The 22603-nt window shown below is 59.7% G+C and overlaps 1 protein-coding gene across 3 annotated transcripts; it reads left to right on the top strand.

Moving 5' to 3' along the window:
• Nucleotides 1-1830: 1830 nt before the first annotated feature.
• Nucleotides 1831-14751, top strand: SLC25A29 (solute carrier family 25 member 29). 3 transcript variants are annotated; one of them, XR_014000421.1, is made up of 5 exons: nucleotides 1831-2102; nucleotides 7601-7644; nucleotides 12379-12462; nucleotides 12770-14131; nucleotides 14355-14751. XR_014000421.1 is itself a non-coding variant. In XM_081160221.1 (5 exons), the coding sequence occupies exons 2-5, from the start codon at nucleotides 2069-2071 to the stop codon at nucleotides 13514-13516; spliced, it is 909 nt and encodes a 302-aa protein (XP_081016347.1). In that variant the 5' UTR covers nucleotides 1853-1872; nucleotides 2019-2068; the 3' UTR covers nucleotides 13517-14751. The 3 variants fall into 3 exon arrangements, 2 of the variants coding, with proteins under 2 accessions (XP_081016346.1, XP_081016347.1); XM_081160221.1 differs by having other exon boundaries at nucleotides 1853-1872; nucleotides 2019-2102; nucleotides 12770-14751; XM_081160220.1 differs by having other exon boundaries at nucleotides 12770-14751.
• The last annotated feature ends 7852 nt before the right edge of the window (nucleotides 14752-22603 follow it).

Below are 22603 nucleotides of genomic sequence, written 5' to 3'. Positions count from 1 at the left end.
AGCCTCCAAACACAGGACGGTGCAGGCTATTGCGCTTTACCTCCTGAGGTCTGGGCAACCCAGGGGCACGCCTTCCTAGAGGCAAGTCACCTGGATTTAGGTTGTCCAGTTTAATCGTCACGGTCTCAGAAGCCTCTCCAGCCACCCGAGTATCCCCACGGTCAACTCCTGCCCCGTTTCGGGTCTGGGCTTCTCCTGGGGCCCACATGCTACTGCTTTTCTGGCTTATTGGACACTCTTCCACCCTCTGCCCCCCTGCCACCTTGAGGCATGGAGCTGGGTCAGGGAGGCTGGCGATATTCAAACCCAGGCCTCCAGACCCCTAATTCAGGGCCCACCAGCCATCACGAGCACTGGACTAGGAGTCAGCAGACCTGGGTTTGGGTGTCTTCTTAACGATTGTTCTAGTTAGACTCTAAGAAGAATGAGAGGAAACCACACTGACGGTTGGCGCCCGGAGGCCTCTGTATCACTGTGCTTCAGGGCTCAGGTGTGCCTGACATATACCCCCTAGCACCAACTGTCACCTTTAAAACCTGTCTAAGAGGCATATCCACTGCAGGCTCCATCCTGACATCAGAACCGGTAAAAGGGGTGAAAGAGCCGTGCGCTGCCCAACCTGCAAACTCCGCAGCGGGATCCCGACCGCAGGCGGCGAAGAAGGAAGTCGGCCCCGGCTTGGCTGTTATTTGACTCTCGGAGTGAAGGACGGAGCGCGCAGCCAAGCTCAGCCCCAGCCGGGCTGTCCGGCCTCCAGAAGGCGCGGGGGAAGGTGGGGGGGCGGGGGGAGTCGCTGACGCGGACAATCTCCAGGGAATGGTCCCAGTCTCAGGGACGGGGGGGGGGGGGGGGGCAGAACTGCGAATTCGGCTCCTACTTACCCCCTCCTCCCACTGCCCAAGCTACTCGCAGTGACCCCAGCCGAGTACGCTCCCAGACCCGCAGTCCGGCTCCCGCCCCCTCCGGCCACATCGCGTCCCGGCCCCTGCTATGGACGCGTTGCGATCTGGCCTGTTCGCCCCGCAGCTATCGGCCCTGCCCGGACCTCCCCCGCTCTACAACCTTCTGCGGCTCCCGCAGTCCGGGGGCAAGGGCCGGGCTCCGAGGGCCTGGCCGCGCCCCTCGCCCACGTCCCCGTTTCTTTTCCAGGTCCGCCGTCCGAGACGCCGCGTGCAGAGCTGGGCGACCAGTGGCCCCGGGCCCTCCGCACGGGGGGCGCGCAGGCGGGAGGCCCGGGCTCTCCGAGGGGCGCTTGGCCGCCGGGAGTATCGCAGCTCGCTGTGTCCGAGCCTGCAGGCCTGGAGGGCCCTGGCGCTGCGCATCCGTGATCGCTGCAGTGTCCCCATTATACAGGCGAGAACGCTGAGGTTCGGCGGCGGAGTCGGGAACCTGAACCCAGGTCCCAGGTTCCTGGGACCAGTCCGGAGCGAGCGCGCACCCCGCCCCCCGTCCCACCCGGCGCACACGCATCGCACACGCCGGGAGGATCCCGGGCCACGCAGGCCCGGGTCGGGGTGTGGGTTCCCGGGACGGGTCGCACGGCCCCACTTCGGCGAACCCCCGGAGTCGCCGCTGCGCGGAGCGGCGCGCGGGCGGGCGCGCGAAGCACACTCTTTGTCTGCGGCGCCCCGGCGCCTCCCCCGCCCGCCCGCCCCCCACGTCCCCCGCGCCCCGCCCGCCCCGGGCGCGCCCAGCCAATGAGGCGCGGCGGCGGCGCGCAGGCCCCGGGGCGTTGTCCGCGCCTCGCCCACCCATTGGCTGCGCTCTGCACCCCGCCCGAGCCCACCGGCCGGCCCAGGGGCGGGGCGCGCGGCCCGAAGTGAGGGACCACGGGCGACGGCCGGGCAGACTCGAGGGCTCGCGAGCGGGCCAGCCGGGAGCCTCCGCGGGCCGAGGAGACGCGCGCGGAGCCGCCACCCCCCCCCGCGCGCCCCCGGTGTGACCGGAGCTCTGCGCCCGGAGGCGGCGGCCACACCGAGCCTCGGCCCAGCCAGCGGGAGGCTCCCGACGGCGACCAGCCGGGCATCGGGCCGCAGAAGGAGAAAGAGGACGCGGAGGGAGGACGGCCATGGCGCTCGACTTCCTGGCTGGATGCGCCGGGGGTAAGGCGGCGGCGGGGGCGCGCGGGGCGCCCGGGCGAGGAGGCCCCTCACCTGCGAGCGCTCGGCCCTGCGGCTGCGCCCTGGCCGGGGTCCCCTCGCCTGCAGAATGGGGGTAACAGCTCTCGCCCCACGGGGCTGTCGTGGGCGCTGACGACCCCAGACCCGAGGGCGCGCAGCGCATCTGCGTCCCCGAAGGCAGGTGTCAATTTTAAGTCCTTCGAGGCGCGTTCGGACGTGAGGTCCAGGGCCCCGGGGCGGCTCTGTGACTTGGCGGAGGAGGGGGCAGCCCGGAGGGCACTTCGCCGCCCCCTGCGCCCTCCTCGCCCGAGGCCCCGGGCGCCTCTCCCTCACCCCTTTTCCCAGCCCCATCCCATCCTACCTGGAGCGGGGTCCGCGCCCTGGGCCCGAGGAGTCGGAGGCTGGCTCCACCCTTCATCCCGCAGCCTCCCGGGCGGAGCTGGGGCCGCCACCCACAGGCCACCCACCAGGGGGCCAGCCGTGGGGCGCCGCCGGGCGTCGAGTGGAGCTTGGAGCGCCGCCCGCCTCCTGCGCCCATCACCGCGCTGCGGGGGGCAGGCCGGGCGCGCGCCGTGGGCTGGCCCTCGGGCTTACGTGGACGTGCCCGCCGGCGTGGGACCTCCCCGGAGGCCGGGCCTTGGCGCTGGGGTCCCGGTGTGCGTCCCCGGAGGACCTGCGCGCGGTCCTGGGTGTGCTGCGGGCCCGCCCTGGGCGTGGGGGCGCCGCACCGCCCTGTTTGGCCTTTAGTTTCTCTGCTTGTACTCGGAGGGTTACTTTGTTCAACAGGTATTAACCGGGAGCCAGGTTTAGCGCTCAGGGATTTGGCGAGGAGTGGACGGGCGCGGCGGGCCCTGCCTCCCGGACGGGACCGCGAGAGGGCTGGCCCCGCGCCCCAGCCCCAGCCCCAGGCCGGCGTTGACCTCCGGCGCTTCTCTCCTCCAGCACCTGCCAGCGGTGGGCGCCCTGGAGGCGGAGGAGTAACGACTGTCATTGGCCTTAAGCTCTGGGCGAGGGAAGGCTGGTGAAGGGAGTGTGCCAGGGAGTGTGATGTGTGGGAAGGGATTTAAGAATTTACCAGACTGTTAACCCAATTGGGCCTCAGGAAACCAAAGACTGGAGCCTCAAAAGGGGGTAGAAACCCCAGAGTTTTCGACAAATCAGTGGAGAATTTCTCCCAAGCCCAGGCACCAGAGGAGACAGAAGGGAGGGGCCTCTGGCCATCCAGCTTTCAGCTCCCTCCACCCTTCTCTAGATCCCACTCTCTGCTTATCTTTCCCTTCCACTTGGTGTCTGCCACCCCTCCACTTCCCCCTCCCACATAGACACCCTAGGGTGGCTCCAGAGGGTGGGGGCTGTTCCTGGGCCAGTGCCCCTTTCCAACTAATTGGGGAATGTGGGTTCTCTCCCCAGAGGGCAGGATTCCTACTGTTCTACTGCAAGTGTCCTGGGTCTTGGGGTTTGGGGTAGGAATACTTGTCCTAAGGCCAGGCCTGCTTGGAGACCTGTCCCCCAGGGGACACGGGTTCAGTCACTCTGGGCTCCTGCTCAGGCAGGGCCCCTTCCTGGAATGCCTTTCCACCCACCCTCACCTGGCCCACCTGGGAGCGATCCTATCCAAGCCCAGCGTCCAACGCCCTGCCAAGCTGTAGGCGCTTCACCAGCTGCCCCACTGTTCCACCAGGGTCCACATGCGAGTACAGGGTGGGGGGTGTCCACCCACTTCCTTGCTGTGTGAGCTGAGGCCTGAGGTGGCTGAAGATAGCCTTGGTTGCCGGGAAGCAGGCAAAGGCTCAGTAGTCCCTACTTCCGTGGGACCCTCTCCTGGTCTTATTTGACCCAGGTTTTTACCTAGGCCCTGAGAAGTGGAGGGACAAGTATAGAGTCACACCACATGCTCTTAAGACAAAGCGAGCAGGGGCTGTCCTCTCCCCTTTAACCTGATTTTGTCCCAGGGCTCCCCTAGACGCCTGGCTTGGCCTGACTCTTGCAGGGAGGCTGTCCAGGAACCATTCGCAGATGGTACCGCCCCCCTCAAAGCCTGGCCCCCGGAGGTCCCTGTCTGATTCCTTCGGGTTTGGGGTCCTCAAGGCCTGGAGGCTCAGGGCAGATGAGGCTTTTCAGTGGCCTGGGGTCCCTCTAGATTCAGGTTTCCAAGTTGGGGAAGGACAGACAGCACATCAGGTAGATTGTCTGAAGGTGGGTGTCCTGGACTGCTTGCCCTTAGAGAGGCGGGGCAGGACCTTGATTGACAACGGCTTCAGAATGCCTGCCTGCTCTCCCCAACCCAGGAGCCAGCCCCAGGTCTTCTGCCTGCCTAGACCTTGGGCTCTGGATGGGGGTCTCCCTGCTGGGGGCATGGATAGGAGGAGGTGCAGAGAAAAGTTCAGTGTGGGCAGGGGGACCCCACAGGGGGAGGACATGTACCCCTCCCACAGCCTCTGCTGCCAGGTGCCTTTGAAACCAGACACAATGGGTCCGGGCTGCCTGTCGCTCCTTCAGCGAATTAAGCAGAGACAAAGTTGAATCATATATGAGTGTTTTATTGCATTATTGCTGGCAAAATGGGAGAGCAGAGGGATTCGTCCACATAAAATCTTCTCTAACCCGCCCCCCCCCCCACAAGCCAGTTCCTTATGTTGGGTAGAAGGACAAAGATTATATGGGGAAATGGGCAAAAGACATAAGAATGGATATAATGGTTTACGGGTTACAGGAAATGCAAATGGGGGCTGGGAGTTGCAAAAGGGTGGGGAGCCTCCAGGTGGAGGGAGTGGGGGCTGGGTGTTTGCAAATGCGGGGGCACCTCTGGGACTCCTTTGTTTCTGCAACAAGGTTGTTTAGCTTTCCATGATGATAGGCAGTTAGGAAAATGGGTCGCATTCCAAGGTCAACTCCCACGTCCCTGGGTGTACAGCTCCCAGCCAGGTTAGAAAGTGCTTTTTTTCTAATTAGGACAGAACAATCACATTTGACAGAACATGATTAATATTTCTTATAACTAGTTAACAATCATGGGCATGATTAATATTTCTGTCCCCAATATCAGGATGGTGGTTCCCCCCTCCTTTCCTGGACGGTCATGGGATGGGAAGTGTCCAGCTTATGTAGGGCAGTGGGTGCTGACTTTGGAGTTGGGAGACAGGGTCCGCTTCTGCTGCTGCAGCTATAGCCTCAGGGTCCTCCCAGGGAGACGGCCTGGGGGGCCTCCTGACTCTCAGGTGACTGTGAGGTTAAAAGGATGCTGCTTTGGGGGACTGGGGACCCCTGCAGATGCTCTGGGTGAGGGAGACCCAGCGCGTTTCCTGAGGGCACTGAACCCAGTCAAGGAAGAGAGTGGGAAGGCAAATGTCTGCCCTTGGAGTAATTGTCTGGACCTCTCAGCAGAGGCCCGTAGGTGAGGGGCTGCCCCTCCCATCCCAGAGGCTGAGACTAGTCTGGAGCCAGGGGCAGGACCTGGCTCCACCACAGGAAGGGAACCTGCAGTGCTTCCAGCTCCTGTTTCCCTGGGACCCCCCAGCTGGGCCTGGCTGCAAGGGGCTTGGTGGGCTGGCGGGGCCCCAGCCAGAGGGAGAAGGGAGGCCAATCAGCACATGGTGAGCAAGTGTCAGGTTTCCAAAACTCCCCAAAATCCCGTTACAGCCCACGAAGACAGGTCCTAGAACTAGGATTTTCAAATTCAAAACATGAAATGAAAAAAAAGAGGTAGATCTCAAACTATGGAAACAAAGTGTGTCTCAGGACCAGAAATGGTGTGGCGGAAAAGCAGGTCCCTCATCCACCTGTGAGTTTCAGGGGCTCCACGAGGAGAAAGGAGCCTGGAGATGACGGTCGTGCTGAATAAATAATAGTGGAAATTTTCTCTGATCAGAAAAAGGAGAGTCTGCAGAAGGGCAGGGCTGGTGCAGTGCCAGGCAGAGTTGTTTTGAAGAAGGAAGACGCACCCTTGGCATCTCCCGTGGCATTCCTGAAACCCACAGATAAAATCTCAGAGGCTTCCTGTCCGAATAAATCTATTACTGACACAAGAGAAGAAAGACACTCTGGGAGCAGATTTCTCATCTGCAGCCCTGGAAGCCAGAGGACTCCGGGGACAGCGCCACCCTTCGCACCTGGCCCCAGAACCTCATCAGACACAGAACTGTTCCCTGGCGGCCTTAAAGAGATGGCTTTTGCAGGACAGCTGGGTTTCAGGGGGCATGTCCCCAGGTGTTACGGGGTTCGAATCCCAGCTGCAGCATTTCTAGCTGTGTGGCACAGACATGTTACTTCTCTGTGCTTCAGTTTCCTCATCTATCAAATGGGCTCATAGTCCGTTCTGTACAAGTATTAAAAGGAAGAGGTAGGATAGGTACAAAACTAAGAACAGTAACCAGCAGGCAGAAACGCTGCATGTTAGCTGTTTTAATTATACGTAAACACTCGTGGCAGTAGAAGGACTCCAGGATGTACACACATAAAGTCTAGGGAGGAGCCCCGGCCCGTGTGGCTCAGTTGGTTGAGCGTTGTCCTGTGCACCAAAGGGTCGCCGGTTCAATTCTGGGTCAGGGCACATTCCCCGGGTTTCGGGTTCAGTCCCCTGTCAGGGTGCATACGGGAGACAACCGATCAATGTTGCTCTCTCACATCAATGTTTCTCTTTCCCTCTCCCTTCCTCTCTCTCAAATCAATAAAAACTTTTTTTTTTTTTTTTTTTTAATTCTAAGGAGGAAAGCATGATAGTTACTCACCCTGAGCCTGTTTTTCCTCCGTGGGGTGGGGTGACAAGGCTGCCCAAGTCCTGGGATGTCTGCGATTTGCACAGCACGCAGGACTCTGAGAAGTGTTTGTGAGCCTTTGGCCTCGAGGGGGCTGACTTTTGGCCGGGCCTGGACCGGCACATCACCAAGCATGGCTGCAGTTACAGCTGCCCCCTGCGCATCGGGTGGCTCCCACTCGGGAAGGGAGTGGTCAGCCAGCACCTGCCATGCATCCGGTCCTGGGTGGGCATTTCCTGGAGATCCCCTGGGGGAAGTCGATACTCACACCTGGACAGGTGAGATGAGGCTCAGACACTGAGTACTCTGTGATCTTGGCCAGCTGGTAAGTCACAGAGGGAAAATTCAATTCTAGGTGAGGGTCTGGCCCCAAGTCTAATTTCTGGAGCCCTCCCAATGCCGGGAGGTGTTGGGAGTGATGGGACCATCTTAGAAATGCCACATGCAGTCCCCCAGGGGACAACTTCTGTTGTCAGCTGCCGTGAGCAGCAGAGTGAGGGAGAGACACCAGCTTTGAATGGGACAGATCCTGGCCTGACCTTGGGGCTGTCACCGTCACATGCTCCCCACCCCAGCCATGAGGATTAAGGGGCTCACTGGAGGAACCAGGTGCACAGCAGGTAACTCTCCTGTGCAGTCCAGCCACCCCTGCGCCGTTCCCAGGATCCACCCCACGCTGCGGGTTTCAGAGGCATCTAGGTCACAAGTTCTCCTTTCTTCCTCCAGGTGTGGCAGGCGTGCTGGTGGGACACCCATTTGACACTGTCAAGGTGAGTCACCTGTCATGGTTTTAGTCTCAGTCCCTTTGGGGGCCCAATCAGAGAACAGAAGCCTGCAGGGTCTGAGTGGCTGAGGCTCCGTTCCAGTGTCCACCTTAGGAACCCCTCCAAGGTCTTCTCCCGGGTTCTAGAGTCAGGTTCCCTGTGACACCAGATGGGCAGCCGCTTATCCACTGAGCTGAGTAGGTCTTTGCTCCTGGGTCTGTCCCCACACCTCCCATGTGGGGCTGCATGTCGAGTCCATCCTGGGGCTTGGCCAGCTGAGACCAGGAGGCCAGTTTCCCCTCGCTCAGAGCAGGGACCCCCACACTGCTCTTGCAAAACTCCTCCAGACAGCTGCTTAAAAGAAAGAAAAGCTCAGAGAGAGAAAATAAAGATACAGAGAAAAATCAAAGCGTGGATTCCCCATGAACATGACCTTCACAGAGCGGTGATCACTGTCAAGACACCACATCACCGTTTCCCGGGGGCAGGTGTGCACCTGCGAGGTATCGGCGGGGCAGGCAGGTCCTCCTTCCCAAGCCTGTGCCTCGAGAAACTTGAGTTCCAGGTTCTCAGACGCCTTAGAACAGAATCCAAGGAAGTTCCAGCTCAGATTGTCCCTGTCGTTGGGGTTTTATGCCCTTGAACTAGCCAAATTGGGGCCCTACCTTGCTGTTCACCCAGGAGCCAGGGTGGCTATAGCTGGCGGCAGGGCATGAGGGCAGACCTTGTCCACTGCAAACACTGCCCACTGGGCACGGGCAAGGACATCATCCCTGGCTGCGGTGGAGGTGGGCTTCCAGTCTCCTCTCTCCTGGAACCCAGGGGCTCCTTGGCCAAGGAGAGGCCTTGCAAGCTTGGGGCTGGGTTTCCTCCAGCAGAGGTGTTGCGGCCTTGCTTTGTGCACTGGCTTCAATCTAGAAAGGGTCTGTCCCTGCGCCTGGTGCAGGTCCAGGCCACCCCGCCAGCTGATCTGCCAAGTGCCACAGCCTGTCTCTGCTTCTGGGCCCAGATGTTGTCATTCTCACAGAGAGGGGCTGGGCAGGATTCCCGAGGCCTTCATGGTGACGGTGCTCACGCTCATGGTATAGTCTCGGAGGGATGAGAGGCCAGTTCTGAAGAGCACAGGTCTCCTTCCCTCCCACCGCAAGTGGATCTGGGGGGAGGCTGCAGGGCCAGGCTTTCTGACGGTGCAGCAGCCCCTGAGCTCCCTGAGGGCCTTGGAGATCGAGACCCTGCTGGAGCCTGTCCACACAGCTGCCAGTGCCCTGCCCAGCTGGCCACCCCGTGACACCTGCCCATGGCCGAGCAGCCCAGAACAGCCTGGCACTGTCCACATTATACTGTGTTTATATCTGTGGTCACGTGTTGTAAAAGCCTCTTGAAGGTGCGTCCAGCCAAGAGGAGGCTGATTCATGTCTTCAGCCCAGCTTTGCTGAGGCTGCTCTGAGCTGTGACTCAGCCTGGTCCTGGCCAGGCCTTCTGTGGGCTCCTACGGGCCCCTCATCAGCTCCCCCAAGGCCAGGAGCACTGTTCCTCGTGCCCCTGCCCACTCTGAGCTCCTGAGCCGGGACAAGCACCCCCTGCAGCAGTTGGGGTACAAGAGCTTCTGCACCCCCTGGGTTAATGTCATTTGTAACCGCCTGCACCTGGCACCTAGAGGGAAGAAATCTATTTGTGACTATTTTTTTTTTCCATTATGGCCCATTAGCATCACATCTGGGCAAACCTGTCTTAAAAACCTGAGTTTTTTTACTATAAAGGGGAGAAAACCTGCCCCAGTAATCACCGCTGTCACTCAACTCCCATCACCACATCTGTCCCACCCCGGGGCTCATAGTTACACTGTGCCGGTTGCGGAGCACTCTCATTTGGTTTAATTTAATGTTATAATGTTGTTTTTTTCCCTGGCTGTTTTCCATTATAAAAGTTAAATGCTCTTCTTACAAGAAAACTGGGAAATGTAGAAAAGCAAATGACCTCCTTCCAGCAGACTAACCTGTCCTCATATCAGCACTTGACCTTCAGCACCCCCTCGGCAGCCTGTCCCCAAGGCAGGTGGTGTTTCTGTGTTTAATCATCAGTTGGTTTTCTGTTACAAAACTAATGCAAGTTGTAAAACATTTTAACCATAATGGAGACATATAAACTAACGGGGAAAACCACAGTCCTTCATAGACCCTCCCCTCCCCAGAAGATTCCTACTGACAGAAGTATACATAGGACTGTACACATTCTTGCTTTTGCAAAAGTGGGGTTTGGTTCAGAGCTCTGCAGTTGACATTGAAATCGAGCGCGTGGGAAAGTGCACATGGGCTAAGTGTGCAAATCTAGGAATCCTGGGAGGAAAGGAACTCGTCCTGCCCCCTGGAGCCCCCGCTGCTCCCCAGGCCTCCACCATCCTAACTCTAAGGCCAGGGTCCATTTTTGGGTGCCTTTTCTTGAACCGCATGTGATTGGACCTGTGCTCCGGAATGGGTGAGGGGACGGACACCTGTGTCCCCAGCCAGGCACAGTGTCTCACGGCAGGGACGTTTGCAGGCCCTGGGCACTGAAATTGGAAACCAAAATTTGGCTTCCCTCTGTGGAGCCCAGGACCACAGCCACTGTCCTCAGCCACGCTGCCCTCACACGAAGGTAGTTTTATGTCCCACTTCAGGGGGCACCAGGTCCAAGCCCACTTTCACCAGGGAGTGCTGCCCGGGGGCTGGCCTGGCGGCTCCCTCACATGCTATGTTGAAATGTGTTGCTTTAACCGCCTTTACTTCCTGAGCTGAAGCTGTCCCCATCCACAGCGAAAGTGTAACTTTGTTACCGGGGAGCGTAAGCCTCACCCCAGAGACCAGGTGAACCCCGCGTGTCCCTGTCCTCTCTGAACCGGACCCTGGGCCTATCCCCCTGAGTCCCCTCTGGGCCTAGCGGGGATAGGAAGGGTGGGGGGTGTACTTGGGCCCAGCACAGGTCCTGGGTGGGGCTGGTTGAGAAAAACCATCCCCCTCTGGATCAGGGGTTCATGCTGGGGTCTCCCAGCCCTTGGGGGCAGTGGGACACTCCTGGGCTTGTGTACAACAGACCACTTTACCAGGGGTGGGGTTGTCAGTCCTTAAATGAGGTCCTGTCACCCAAAACGTTAAAACTCAATTCTAGATGCTATAAGATGTGGGTCCCAGGGCCACATTTCACCCCCAAACCTGGCTCCCCAGACAGCAAGGGCTCACCCCAGACCCAGGGTCAGAAACAAAGGGAGACAGGCCTCATGGTTTCTGTGGGACCCGAGCTGGCCTGATCCTGGGCATGAAACTCCAATCTGCAGAGACTTAAAAGATACCACCAGAGTGTCCGAAAATGCCACCCACGGAGGACAGTCCCACTTCACCTCATCTCTGTTAACAGCCCTCTCTGTGCCAGTCTGGGAGCTACAGAGGGAAGAGAGATGTCCCTCCAGAGACCCCAGGACATTTAAGGGAAAATGTAACACCTGAGCCTCAGTCTCCCCATCTTTGAAATGGCAGCAGCCGAACCCACCCGGGCCAGCGATTACCACAGGAGGGCGCTCAAGCCGTGGCCCTGGTCGCAGTGACGATTTCTGAATTGGAATGGGGGGGCATGTGACTTCACCCAGCCCCACCCCTACCTGTGACACAGATTCCGAGCTCAGGAGAGGCTCCTCCCTCTCGGCACTGTGGGGCCTGTGTACCCAATGCAGAGATAAGCTCTCAGGCACAAAGACGACTTTCACGGTGAGACCTTCAGGACCGCGGGCCCCACAGCTGCTGATGTCATCCCCAAGGAGGCTGTCACTGCTTTCCTGTGACCACTGCCCTCACCGGGGGCTGGCTCCTGGCAGAACAGAGCCTCAGGCACCCACTGCTGCGCCAGCCCGACGAGGGGATTGAGTGACAGGATGTTAGGTCAGGAGCCCCGTTGGCATCGGCTGTGGTTTGCCACCAGGACAGTGGGAGGTCCCAGGAGGTGCTCATTCCCAAGTCGGTGCACCTCAGGAACAGTGAAACGGGCTCGGTGTCGACGGTGGGGCACAGGTGTAACGGCCGCCATAACCAGGAGGTATCGTCAGACCCAAAGACAAACAGGTGACCCCATAAAACAACAGGCTCTATCGTAGGGTGATCAACTTATGGGAAGGTTCAGTGGGAGCAGCACCAACCACCGGCAGTTCCACACACATTACCCTCTGCTGCCAGACCCGTTACAGCACTGATTTCACAGAATGACCCAGCTACTGACGACTGACAGGACAGAGGGACAGGAATGCAGCAGTGCCAGGGGCCATGCCTCCTGGGGGTCTTGGGACACATGATTGCTTCTAATTGACACTCACCAGTTTGGTATTTATCTCAGGCGTCCTGCCATCAAGGCTGTTACTAACAAAACTATGACTACATTTAAGGAACACAGATTACCATCGACCAGAAGCTTCGATAATCTCACTAAGGACAGCGCGGCTGGTCAGAGGTCACAGATGGAGCCAGTTCTGTTCACATCTGTATCTGCACACTTAGCCTCTACTTGTCTGAGGGCCTGGGGGCCCCTCCTCTCTGGGTGTTGTCCAGTGCCGCGGGCTGGCTGCTCACTCACACCCCTCCCCAGAGGCACAGATACCTGGCCTCACCCCGCCTGGCAATTCCAAAAGCCGCAGAAAGTTGGCAGCTTGGCCCCCTGCCCCGTGGGCCTCCTTGGCCATGGAGCTGGCTGCCCACCTTTCCCTGGGCCCTCTCCTTCCAGGTGCGGCTTCAGGTCCAGAGTCTGGAGAAGCCCCAGTACCGAGGGACCATCCACTGCTTCCAGTCCATCATCAGGCAGGAGAGCGTGAGTGGCTGGGCCCTGGGCAGGCGGGGCGGGGTGGGGAACCAGCCCCCAGGATGCTGCGGCAGGGACCACAGGCCGGGAAAGAAGGGCGGGGCCGTTGAGGGCATCAGGACTTTGGAAATGGGAAGGGGTGAATGCCCAGGCCTCTCAGATTGAAGACTGGTTCTAATAAAGTTCTGCTGGACCCTCACGTGCACCTGGGGGGCCGGGGCCGCCGCACCTGCGGTGCAGATTCCCTGGGCAGATGGGCTGGGCTGCCAAGGCCCACAGACAGGAGGTGGGCACCTGACGCCTCTCTGCCCCGCAGGTGCTGGGCCTGTACAAGGGCCTGGGCTCACCGCTCATGGGGCTCACCTTCATCAACGCCCTGGTGTTCGGCGTGCAGGGCAACACCCTTCGGGCCCTGGGCCAGGACTCGCCCATGAACCAGTTCCTGGCGGGCGCGGCGGCGGGCGCCATCCAGTGCGTCATCTGCTGCCCCATGGAGCTGGCCAAGACGCGGCTGCAGCTGCAGGACGTGGGCGCGGCCCGCACCTACCGGGGCTCCCTGGACTGCCTGGCGCAGATCTACCGGCAGGAGGGCCTGCGCGGCGTCAACCGGGGCATGGTGTCCACGCTGCTGCGCGAGACGCCCAGCTTCGGCGTCTACTTCCTCACCTACGACGTGGTGACACGTGCCCTGGGCTGCGAGCCAGGGGACCCGCTGCTGGTGCCCAAGCTGTTGCTGGCGGGAGGTACGTCGGGCATCATGTCCTGGCTCTCCACCTACCCCGTGGACGTGGTCAAGTCACGGCTGCAGGCCGACGGGCTGCGGGGCGCCCCGCGCTACGACGGGATCCTCGACTGCGTGCTCCAGAGCTACCGCGCCGAGGGTTGGCGCGTCTTCACGCGCGGGCTGGCCTCCACGCTGCTGCGCGCCTTCCCCGTCAACGCCGCCACCTTCGCCACCGTCACCGTTGTTCTCACCTACGCGCGTGGCCAGGAGGCCCAGCCCGAGGGCGAGGCTGTGCCCACGGCCTCGGGGCCTGCGCTGGCCCAGCCCTCCAGCCTGTGACGCCAGCCCCCGTGGCACAGAGCGTGACCTCCCCAGGGCCACTTTCCAGAAACCCAACTTAGGCATAAATTGGCTCCCCTGGCCCACTGCCTTGCCCAGACGCCCAGACACCGAGGGCTGGGGACTCATCAGATCGGGGCCGAATGCCGCTCGGCTGGGCCACCTTGGCCGTAACCTTGACTTTCTGCCTCAGTTCTCTCAGCTGTGAAACGGGGATCCTCATACCCACATCGTGCAGTCAGGAAGCTGGCACTGTTACCTGGAACCTTCCAGAACCCCAGCCAACATGCCAGCCCTTCCCTGGGATCCTGCCCACCACCATGGGCTCTCCAGCCACCCCGTGGCTGGGCTGCCCAGTGACTCCCGCACTCTGCATGGCCTGTACCTGGCAGAGCTCCAGGGACACTTCTTGGCCACCTGTCCTGGCTCTATGTTGGGGACAGAGGTAGCTCCAGGCTCTTCCTGGCTTCATAGAGCTGAAGCCTCTGCCAGTGCCCCCCAGCTTCTCCGTGCGGCGCTGCTGGAACACTCCTGCTACAGCCACTCCTGGCGGAGGCTAACCTGGGGCCCACCAAGAAGCCGTGGGATTTGCTGGAGGCTCCATCTCCCCCCGGGGTGGGGGGTGGGGGCTGGGGAGCGGGCCGGGCTGGTGGGAATCTCCATGGTTAAGTAGAGCGGAGGAAGGGAAGTCTTCGTACCTTCTGGGCCTCAGGCTGCCATCTATAAGACAGGGACACGGGTCGGCTGCTATCTGGAGCGCTGGCCCTCTGCCCCCGGCCGGGGTTTCCCAAGGTGTGCAGAGGGTCGAGGGAGTTAGCGTAGGGCCCCCACCCCCCAGCAAATGGCGTCTTTCCTGGGCAAGCTCCACAGTGCCTGGTGCTCCTGTGAGGCTGTGAAGGGCCTGTTAGTGGGCATGGGTGTGGCCAGCTCGGCCCCTCCGGGCTGAGGGGGATCTGAGCCCACGCTCTGGGGCCCTCACTGGAAGCTGGGGCTATGGTGTGGGCCTGGGGTAGTCCGGGCACATGGGTACAGCGTGGCCGTGTGATCGGATGGGGGGGTGGCTTTGTGAGGATGGTGACTGGCCCGCTTTGCCGAGTGGGCTCAGTCTCTTGGGCAGTGTGACAGGCTGTCCCCAGGAGGCAGCTGTGGTTGAAGAAGGCAACACTCCTACCCTGTACAGGGGTGTCACTGGTGTACAGAAGTCACCAAGGGAATAAAATAGTCTTTGTTTTTTAGGAGGCTTCGTTTGTGTATCACAGAAGAAAGGGCTTCATTCCACACCCCTCCCCGGAGTCGGGCCGGCTGGGTCTGTGTGCCCTCAGGCCCTGAAGGCAGCCCCAGGTGTGTGACCTGGGGGAGGCTTTGGGGCACTTCTAGACAGACCCCCAGTGTCCTCGTCTGCAGTGTGGGGCTAATGGAGGCATGAGGATTAAGTGAGTAAAGCTCAGACGTGCTGGACGAGGTCTGGGCATTCAGCAGGCGCTCCTTGGGTGTCTGGTTATCCCAGCGATGGGAGGCCTGGTCCCTGCTCATGGCAGTGGGTGCTGTGAGCTCCAGGACCGAGCTGCACTGAGGGCAAAGAGGGACACTGCTGAGGTCAGAGATGGCCCCCCAGAGGAGGGTGAGTGGATCTGCCCATCTGAGACCTAACCCTGCCTAAGAGATCCCTGAGGGCTTCCTGGAGGAGGCCTCGGTTGCCTACCCCCACGTCTGCTCAGTCTCCTGGAGTCAATCCTGGGCATCCTGCATCTCCAAGGGTGGGCAGGGGAGAGGGCCCCAGCTCTCCCTCCAGGAGGGGATCCTGCTCCAGTGCCTTCACACCCCATTTAATCCCAGCACCAGCCTGTGATGTTGGGCTTGTCTGCAGTTTCCAGGGACAGGAGGCCAGAAAAGGGCTGGTGGTGACCCTGGGGTGAAGTGTCCCCAGGTGCATCACAGGCCCTGTTAACCCAGTGGTCCCCTCCCGGGGGTCTCAGGGAGCAGCTCCTTCCCCCATGAGGTCCTCTGGCCTCTCACTTCTCTCTGAGAGAACCCAGGCAAATGCTAAAAACCAGAGTCCCCCACTCCCACCTCAGCACTGATGGTTAAACATTACCAACAGATTGGTTGGGAGAAGTGTGGGTGTGTTTTTTTTTTATCAATTTATTTTACAATTTATTTTTTCCCTGACTTAAATTTATATTTATTCTGTTTGGAATAAGTAACATATTAATGTGGCAAAAAATAAAAATGTAGATGAAACCCAGGCTGTGCAGTGAAGGGGAAACCTGGTCCCCACCACCTCCCCAAGGGGCACACCCCTCCTGGCCAGCCAGCACGCCCCTCCCTGGAGCCAAGGACTGTCTCCAGCTCCTGGAGGACATCTGGGCATGTCCTGGATGAGTCCTGGCATGGCGGAACAGTCCCAGTCCCCAGAGTGTGGCCTGGGTACTGACTGCTTTTAACTTGACAGTTATCTTGGAGACGTGTAGCTGAAACAGACGTTCATCTTCTCGAAGGTCTGGAAGGCCAGGAGTCTAAAGTTCATTGTCAGCAGGGAGGGCTCCTGAGGGTTCCGAGGGAGGACCTCCGTGGCCAACTTCCACGGCCCTCCCTGTGGACAGCAGGGTCTTGTAACAGGGCAGGAACTCAGCCCTGTGCACACACCCTCTCCAGTCTTCATAGCCTCCAGCTGAGGACGCCCCTGGGGAGGTCACACTGCCAGCTGGTGCTGGAGCAGGAGCCCAAAGGCCCTCCTGGTCTGCAGCCCTCACCGCACCCCTTCCCCGGGCCTGGCCATGTGCCAGATGGCCACCTTCCACCTGCAGCAGGAGTCCCCAACAGCCCAGGCTGATCACCGAGTTCCCATGGCTGCAGTGACAGACACCCCAGAGTGGCAGTTCCAGCAGCGGAGGAAGGGGCAGGGATCTTGGACCTACCACGTGTGTGCCTTGGCCTTGGCTTCCTTGCTGCTGTGCCCCCCACCTAACATGGCACCTACTGGCCCTCCCGGGGGAGGCACTGTCACTAGGTCAGGGCGGTGGAGGCCGTGGCTGCTGGGACCTGGGCCTAAGCGGTTCCCTTGCTCGCCCCCCTCACTGGGAAGCTCTTCCCAGTGGCCCGCCCACCCAGCCACCCTCTCCTAGGCCCGACAGCCCGCACTCCAGCTGTAAAGGGCCCCCTGTGTGTCCAGGCCTCCCGTGGCGCGGAAACTCGCAGCAGGCAGGGCCGGTGCTCCAGAGCCAGACGCCGCTGGGTGGGGAGCCACCCCCTGGAAGGCTGGCGGCATGTCTACATGCAAAGGGTCCCATCCCCGGAGCTCCCTCGGTAGCTCTGCAGGTGTGGCGGCTCCTCTGCCTGCTGGGCACCCTGGAAACCACGCCTGGTCATCCAGGTGGGTTTGGGAAGCAAAGTGGGCAGGACTGATGCCTGAGTGGATGTGAGGGGGTGAGAGGTGGGGGACCACCATGACGCTCCCTCTGGCTTAACTGTCCCTGTGGATGGTGGGGACACAGGATGGGGGAGAGCACTAAGAATGAATGGGTGAGTGGGGGGATGAGGGCAGAGGCTCCTGAGTACAGGGCCAGGCTGGGTTTTGCCAGAGAGTGACAAGGGAAGGCAAGAACATAGGAGGGAGTGAACCTGGGACATGGGGCTCCTGGGGCCGGATGGTGAGTAGATTGGCCGAGGGCGCCCCAGAGAAGCAGGAGTGGCAGAGAGAGAGCGGGACCCCAGGACAGAGGCTGGGGGCTGCAGGTGTCGGAAACACGAGGTTTGGGGACAGCCGTGACTGGCAGGCTGGAGTGGGGTCATCAGGAGGATAAGGCCAAGGATGACCATCCTCCAAGCCGATGCTGAGGTCACCAGGAAAGATGGGTGGGGAGCGAGGGACCCAGCATTAGCATGAACAGGGTGGCTGGGTGACTGCGGCAGAGTGGGGTTGGGATGGAAGGATTTGGGAGTGGGAGCGGGCTGAGCCCCACCCCGCCGCCTGTGGTGCCAGGGTGAGAGGAAGGCAGCCAGGCTTGGAGGGCTTCCTGACCCCTCTTGCCAACCTGCACCAGGTCCTGACTTCACCCAGGACAGGACAACGGTCGGGCACCCCTCCCCTGGTCTAGGGGTGTACCAGGAGCCCTCCCAACCCCAGGCCTTGCTCAGGTGGCCCCTCCTGGAATGTCTCCCCGCCGGTGCTTCAAGGGCACCACAAGTGCCCCCCCCCACCTCTCCTGGGGTCCCGCCCATCTTCCCTGTCCCTCTTGCTGGGTGTGCCCAGGCTGGCCCCACGACCCTTCCCCCTCGGCGCAGCTCGTGCCGAGGAAAAGGAAGCTCCCGACTGGCCCAGGGTCATCTGCCCTTCCGTCCAGCCGAACCCCGAGGCCTTTCCACCTGCTGGCCTCCCCGCGCGTCCCCTCCGCACGCCTGGGGCTTAGCAGCAGGTGGCCCCGCAGGTGCTGGAGGAGAAACGAATGACCGCCCCCCACCCCGCGTGTGGGTCCCCACGCTGGGCCAAGGGTGCGCGTGGATGGCACGAATGGCTGTGGGCGCCAGGGTGCAGGCCTCTAAGGTGCACCCGACCCCACCTGACCCACCTGACCCGGCTGCCCCAAGACACGCATGCGCAAGCTCCCACCTCGCGCTCGCGCGCGCGCGCGCAGCCGCAGCACAGCGCCTCCCGGTGGCGGGAGTGGAGGTGCACCCGCTGGTGCCAGCTGGGTCTGGGGGTCGAAGGCTAGAGAACTGCCTGGGGGAGAGGCCTGGACGGAGCGGAGGGCAGGGGAGGGGAGGGGCACAGGCCACCTCCGCCAGGGGGCCGTCCAGGGCTGGAGAGGGGCTCTGGCTACCGCTTCTGGGACACCGGTAAGCAACGTGCGGCAGCCGATGGAAGAGGGAGCCTGGGCCGGGCCGCCCTCTGCCGCCACAGCACTTACCCGCCGATCTTGTCATCTTCCGCCGCCTCCCCAGGCGTAACGCAAGTTCCATTCGCACCGGAGCCGCGGGACCGTCACCGGTGCTCAGCAGCTGCTGAGTGAGTGAAGCTGGGTACGAGGGTAGGGAGGGGTCACAAGGGAAGGTGAGGGACTGGGCTTCGCTTCGGGTTTTATCCTGTAGGAAGTAGGGAGCCCCTGGAGGTTCAGGGGGGCTAGGGAGACCCATGCTGGAGACCCGGTTGGGAGACTGCACAGGGAGGTGTGTCAAGAAGCTGGAGAGGAGTGGCTGGGGCCAGAACCAGGGGGTGAGGAATGCTGGCAGCCGGAGGGGGGCGGGCACGGAGGCCATGGTGTCACTCCATAAATGGGGGCGCGGGGGCTTCTTTCAAAGGGTTGGAGATGAATTCAGGCTGGGGTGCAAGCGCAGCAGGGTGCAGCAGAAGCCAGGAGGCCTGGGGTTTGAATTCCAGTTGCCTGGAACTTCGCCAGTGCCCCTCATCCACAACATGGGGTAGTGCTACCGAACCCCAACGGAGAAAATGCATCGGTGTTCACAGCGCCCAGCATGGTTCTGGGCTCAGTTAGGTCCCCAACACGTTACAGCTACATGGAGGTGCAAACAAATGCAGAATCAGGACAGTGGGCTCGGCTATGGGGGTGGGGTGGGGTGATCTAAAACCTTAAGATCCCACGCTGGCCCCACCACGGCTGTCCCTCAGCCCTTCACCCAGCAGTTCTGGGCCTCGCCCTGCGGGACTCACCACCTCAGCAACGTCCTGGCAGCGGCCCCTTCCGTCGCCAGCAGAAAGGAGGGGAGGGCCCGGAGCAAAGGGGAGGAGAGCGATGATAACACAGCTCCCTCTGCAGTGCACCCCACGCCAGGGAGGAAGCTGCTTCCCTGCGTTTTGCTTTTGGCCAAATCCTAACTAGCTCTGGGTATATTTTACCAAGTTTTTAAAAGTCTATTACAGTTAAGATTTTCTTACTGGAGCTCCTGGAACACACACTTGGGGACTAGAACTTGCTTTCTGAGAAGTGGGTTTCTCATCAAAACAACTCTGGCCCATCAGCCCACCTTGGAGCTGAGAGGTTACCTTAAGGAAGCATTTCTTGCTGATGAGACTGAATCCTGGAGTTTCATTCCTGGGCCACCAAGGAACCCATGAGGATCTGCCCTGGGGGTGCATGTGCCTCAGAGGAGGCAGGAGCCTGAGGCCAAGTTTACTGTGTAAGAAACTCAAGAGGCAGCTTAGAGGCTGGAGGAACAAACAAGAACCACAGGCATTAGAAAGCTTAACAACATTATGCGTTTATTGTATTTCATAGAGCCATGTTACACATGCTTGGTGCTTCAAACTGAGTACGTTAAATGTTTTTCTGGATGCAAAGCCATCTTGCTCGATGCTGGATGCGGATGCCTTAAATGCGATATACTTCTGCATCTATGACCTATGAGCTAAGGAAAAAACCAAAGACAATTCCAGAAATGGCAAAGAACATTTGAGAAAAAGATGCACATGAGACACAATGCTGTCCTTGAGCCAGGGCCTGCGGGAGTTACCAGAAAAACACAACTTCCATGAAATGACTCGACCAACCACCGCCTGTGGATAACGGAGCCTAGTAACAGTCGCGATGTTGCAGAAAAAGGTGGTTTTGTATCGACGCCCTTTCCCCTCCACAGGACAAGCGGACACCATGCGCCCCGATGGAGCCGCCCACACAATACAGCACAGCAACCGGCCCCTCCCCGGGGCACCCCAGTGCTGTCTCTTATGGCGTCTGGGTGTCTTGAATGAGAAGCAGTCAGTCTGAGCACACTTGCCACTTTGTGGAAAACCCGTCACTGGGCTTCAGGATCAGTGTGACACCACCACTCACCCACGTGCTGGCCGGGCCGTGGGGGCGGGGCGATGACTCGTAGGATCTGTCATGCCTGAGGTCAACATTCCCTTCCTTTTTATAAGGGGACAGTATGCAACCTGCCCTCCCAGCTTAAACCTCCTCTGGCCTGGAGGGGAGGCAGGAGCCTGTCGCCTGCCTGCCCGTGGAGGGGCCTGACTCGCCTGTCTGATGCTGTTGCTCTAAAGGGCCCGCACTGCACCGTCTTCAAGCAACTAGGGACCTGAGCGCAGCCCGAGCAGTGACCATCAAAGTCAACCAAGATCAGTATGTTAGGGTGCAGGGGACCTAGCAGCCACTTGGGCAAAGCTTCCGCTCTCTGAGAAGTGCCTTCTGCCACGTGGAAGAGCAGGTTGTGCAGAGCGTGGCCAAGCTGCAAAGGGGCAGAGCTGGGGTTACAAGTGCGGGTGGAATGAACGCACCTGCTAGGACCTGCTGGGCCTGACACTGCCCTGCACTTGCACTAATGCACGTGGGTCCGGGGCCGACCAGTGACAGGCAAGGAGCCCGGCAGAGCAGCTGCGGACGAGGCCTTGTGGCGTGGCCGTGGCATTAAGTGGATGCCTGTTGGCAGCCTCAGCTCTCACCACCATTTTGACCTCTGGAATCCTTGCTCTCGCTGGTGGTCAGATGTCAAGAAAGTAGGAGGAACCTAGAGAATTCAAGATGAAGAGCATGGCCTTCCCTAAACCACGCTGGCCCCAAATCAGAACTGGACACAAGCGGTCAATTCTCTCTGCCTGTGAGGGGGGTAGAATGATCAGATTCCACTGAAAAGCTTTAGAGGGACAGGTTTTCCTGTGCCACGGAGTCTGAGATCAGCTACAACAGGTAGGTTTCACTACGCAGATTGAGGCGGCGACAAAGCCCTCTGTCCACCACCCAGGCCAATCTATGCCCCCCTGAGCTGTGTGTGGATAGAAGCGACTCATCTGTCAAGAAACAAACCAAACTCTGCTGGAAACACTGGCAGGCGCTGGGCCTACTACTCTGCCAAAGGATCTTACACTTCACTCAAATTTAGCAAAATAAGTGACATTTCAAAGAACTGTACATGGAAACCAGATAGAAAAAAATCTTGATTTCCCTCAAATCCTTAGGCCTTGAATGTAGGCAAAGCACACAAACACCATAGGAAACCAATGGCGTGAGTTCAATGTCACCTTGGAAAATAAATATCACTTTGCAGTGACAGTTCTTTATATAAATATTATGCTTCCCCCTAACCCCACTACCAAAAAGGGGGGAAATAACAATAAATCCAAAAATAGAAAACAACATCTTATTAAATGTAAACGTATCCTCTGGGCTTTTATATTTATTACATATCCTAGAAACATGCATGGATTTTAGCTCAGATGTAAGAAAATATGTCTATCAGTATCACTTATAAATCAGATTAACCCTCAAGACCACCAACTCACTGGGAGATCGCCACGTCCAAGTTTCATCATTTGCATCTGTAGCAGTTACGAATTTTAACCACAGCGCACTGGATTCACGTTACCCACAGTAACAACAACCCCTGCTTTTCAACTTGTCGCTCGCCTGCTCGTTTTCTACACGACTGGAACTGCGAGTGCCCCGTCAACAAGGAATTGGGACATGGCATTTCTTCAAACCCCTAATCAGATCCCTTTCAGAAATTAACTCCGCAGATGGAGAGAAGACACATCAACAGTGTGTCCAGGAGCGTGATGGCTGTTCCACTCAGAGACAGCGAGGGGCCTCCCCACAGATATGACCAAAGGCATCCCCCTGGAGTGAAGGCACGGGAAGGGGGACCTCCCTCCACACAGGCGCCTGGCTTCTGCAGGGCACAGGGCCCGGCGGGGCGCTCTGACCGCCAGCGCACCCCCGCAGCACGAGCCTGCCCTGCTGTGGACCCTTGGGCAGGAATCCCGGAGACAGCGCCAGGTCCAGGCTCCAGGGTGGCACAATGCCGGGCAAGGGTGACACAGCTCCAGACCTAGTATGCCCGCCAGCACTGCTCGCCCGGTGGCGGGGGAGGGAAGGTGTGGCACTCACAGCACGGGCACCTGTGGCGGCCTCCACCTCCGCTGTAGCCAGAGAAGCGACGCGGACCCGGGCACTCAGCCTCCACCATGGCTCACCTCGCTCCCGAATGCCAGGTAAAGCAAAGCCTGGCCTGTCCAGGCAACAGCCGGGCTCTTCGGGTTAACTCAATTCCATCAAACTACTCTATGGAGAACATTCTGAATGAGTAAAAAAAGCGTCAAGTTAAATTTTTCATTTATGATTCAAAAGGCACTTCAAA

Source organism: Miniopterus schreibersii, assembly GCF_964146895.1.
Source record: "Miniopterus schreibersii genome assembly, chromosome: 1".
Lineage (NCBI taxonomy): Eukaryota > Metazoa > Chordata > Mammalia > Chiroptera > Miniopteridae > Miniopterus > Miniopterus schreibersii.
Note: the sequence above shows the minus strand (reverse complement) of the source record. Positions and strands in the feature narration are given on the sequence as shown.